Source organism: Merops nubicus, unplaced genomic scaffold (assembly GCF_000691845.1).
Source record: "Merops nubicus isolate BGI_N331 unplaced genomic scaffold, ASM69184v1 scaffold27642, whole genome shotgun sequence".
Lineage (NCBI taxonomy): Eukaryota > Metazoa > Chordata > Aves > Coraciiformes > Meropidae > Merops > Merops nubicus.
The window spans coordinates 378-1871 of NW_008592014.1; the positions used below are offsets into that span (position 1 = coordinate 378).

The following is a 1494-nucleotide window of genomic DNA, read 5'->3' on the forward strand; positions in this document are numbered from 1 at the left end:
CCCCGTCTCGGCGCGGGCGGGACCGAGGCGGGGGGAGTCGCCGGCCTCCTGCTGCTCCAGAGGCCCCCCCGGGGTCCCCTCCTCCTCTGCCGGTGTGGGCAGGCCACGGCCGCTGTAATGTCCGTTCTGAGAAGGGGAAAACAAGGAGCCGGGAGCCGCCTCCTCCTCCTCCCTGTCCAGCCACATGGCCGGGTTGCTGTCAGGATCACAGTCATTCGCCTTTGGTCTTTCGTTGAGAGGGGTTTGCGAGTAGATGTCTAGGCCGTTGCAGTCTGGCTCCTCCTCCCTGCCGGTGTGGGCAGGCCACGGCCGCTGTAATGTCCGTTCTGAGAAGGGGAAAACAAGGAGCCGGGAGCCGCCTCCTCCTCCTCCCTGTCCAGCCACATGGCCGGGTTGCTGTCAGGATCACAGTCATTCGCCTTTGGTCTTTCGTTGAGAGGGGTTTGCGAGTAGATGTCTAGGCCGTTGCAGTCTGGCTCCTCCTCCTCCTCTTGGCCTCGGAAGTTCAGTCTCTGAAGGTCTCTCAACTCTGAGTTGGTCCACTGAAAGCTGCCTTGGTGGCCATTGACGGGGTTGCTCTGGAAGAACTCCAGGTACTCTTTTGCTCTGAGATGGTTCCTTTGATCAATTTGATCTACTGTATCCATCTGGTCATTTTTGGCCAGAATCTTCCTCTCCAGGAGATCCGTGCAAACATCCCTCACGGCGGGGATCTCCAGCAGCGTGGCGGCGTTGAGGATGTCGTTGACGTTGGAAGTGCTGACGGTCAGGGTCGCGGTGTAGGCGAACTCCAGCAGCGCCGACAGGGCGTCCGCGCTCACAAAGTCTATCTCATACACGTTTTGCTGGTCCACCACTAACCCTGAGGTGAAGAGCTTCTTGAAGTACTGGCTGCAGGCCGCCAGGACGGAGCGGTGGGTGGGGAACTCCTGGCCTTCCACCAAGATGACCACGTCGCACAGCAGCCCGTTGTTTCTCTGCTCATTCAGGCTGCTGAGGATGTCGCTGCTGTGATCGGGGAAGGGGATCCCTATGGGGCCGTCCACGCCACCCGCCATCTTCGATGCAAAAGGCTGCGAGAGAAGGAGGGGAGGAAGGGTGGTGAGTGGGCCGCCGCCGATTCCTGCCCGGCACCCCAGCGGCAGGGATGGACCCGCGCCCACCTGCAGGCTGGGCAGGAGGAGGAGGAGGAGGAGGAGGAAGGGGAGGAGGGACACAGCCCAGGTGCTCTCGGGGTAAGAGGCTGGAAGAACAGCTGAATTAGCACGGAGCTGGGCCAGAGCTAGCAAGCCTTGGCGAGGACCGGGGTTAACGCGGCCAGATGGCATCTGGAAGGGCTGGCAGGTGTGCCCAGCGTTGGGCTAGAGAGGCTTTGGACTAGTCCCATTTCTACTGGAAAGGCCCCCAGCTCCTTCAGCCCCGCTGTGCCCTGCCAGACTCCTGACACAACGACAAACCCTCGCACCCAAGGTACCGGCGGCACCTCCCCGCGGG

The 1494-nt window shown here is 61.9% G+C and overlaps 1 protein-coding gene across 1 annotated transcript in view; it reads right to left on the minus strand.

The window, feature by feature from the left end:
• ZBTB7A (zinc finger and BTB domain containing 7A) overlaps positions 1–1067 on the minus strand; it is a 1370-nt gene extending 303 nt beyond the window's left edge. Inside the window, exons 1-2 of the mRNA XM_008935032.1 lie at positions 420–1067; positions 24–219 (exon numbers count right to left, since the gene is read on the minus strand). Coding sequence (XP_008933280.1) covers positions 24–219; positions 420–1058 — 835 coding nt within the window. The 5' untranslated portion in view covers positions 1059–1067. The remainder of the gene's footprint in view (positions 1–23; positions 220–419) is intronic.
• Between the last annotated feature and the right edge of the window lie 427 nt (positions 1068–1494).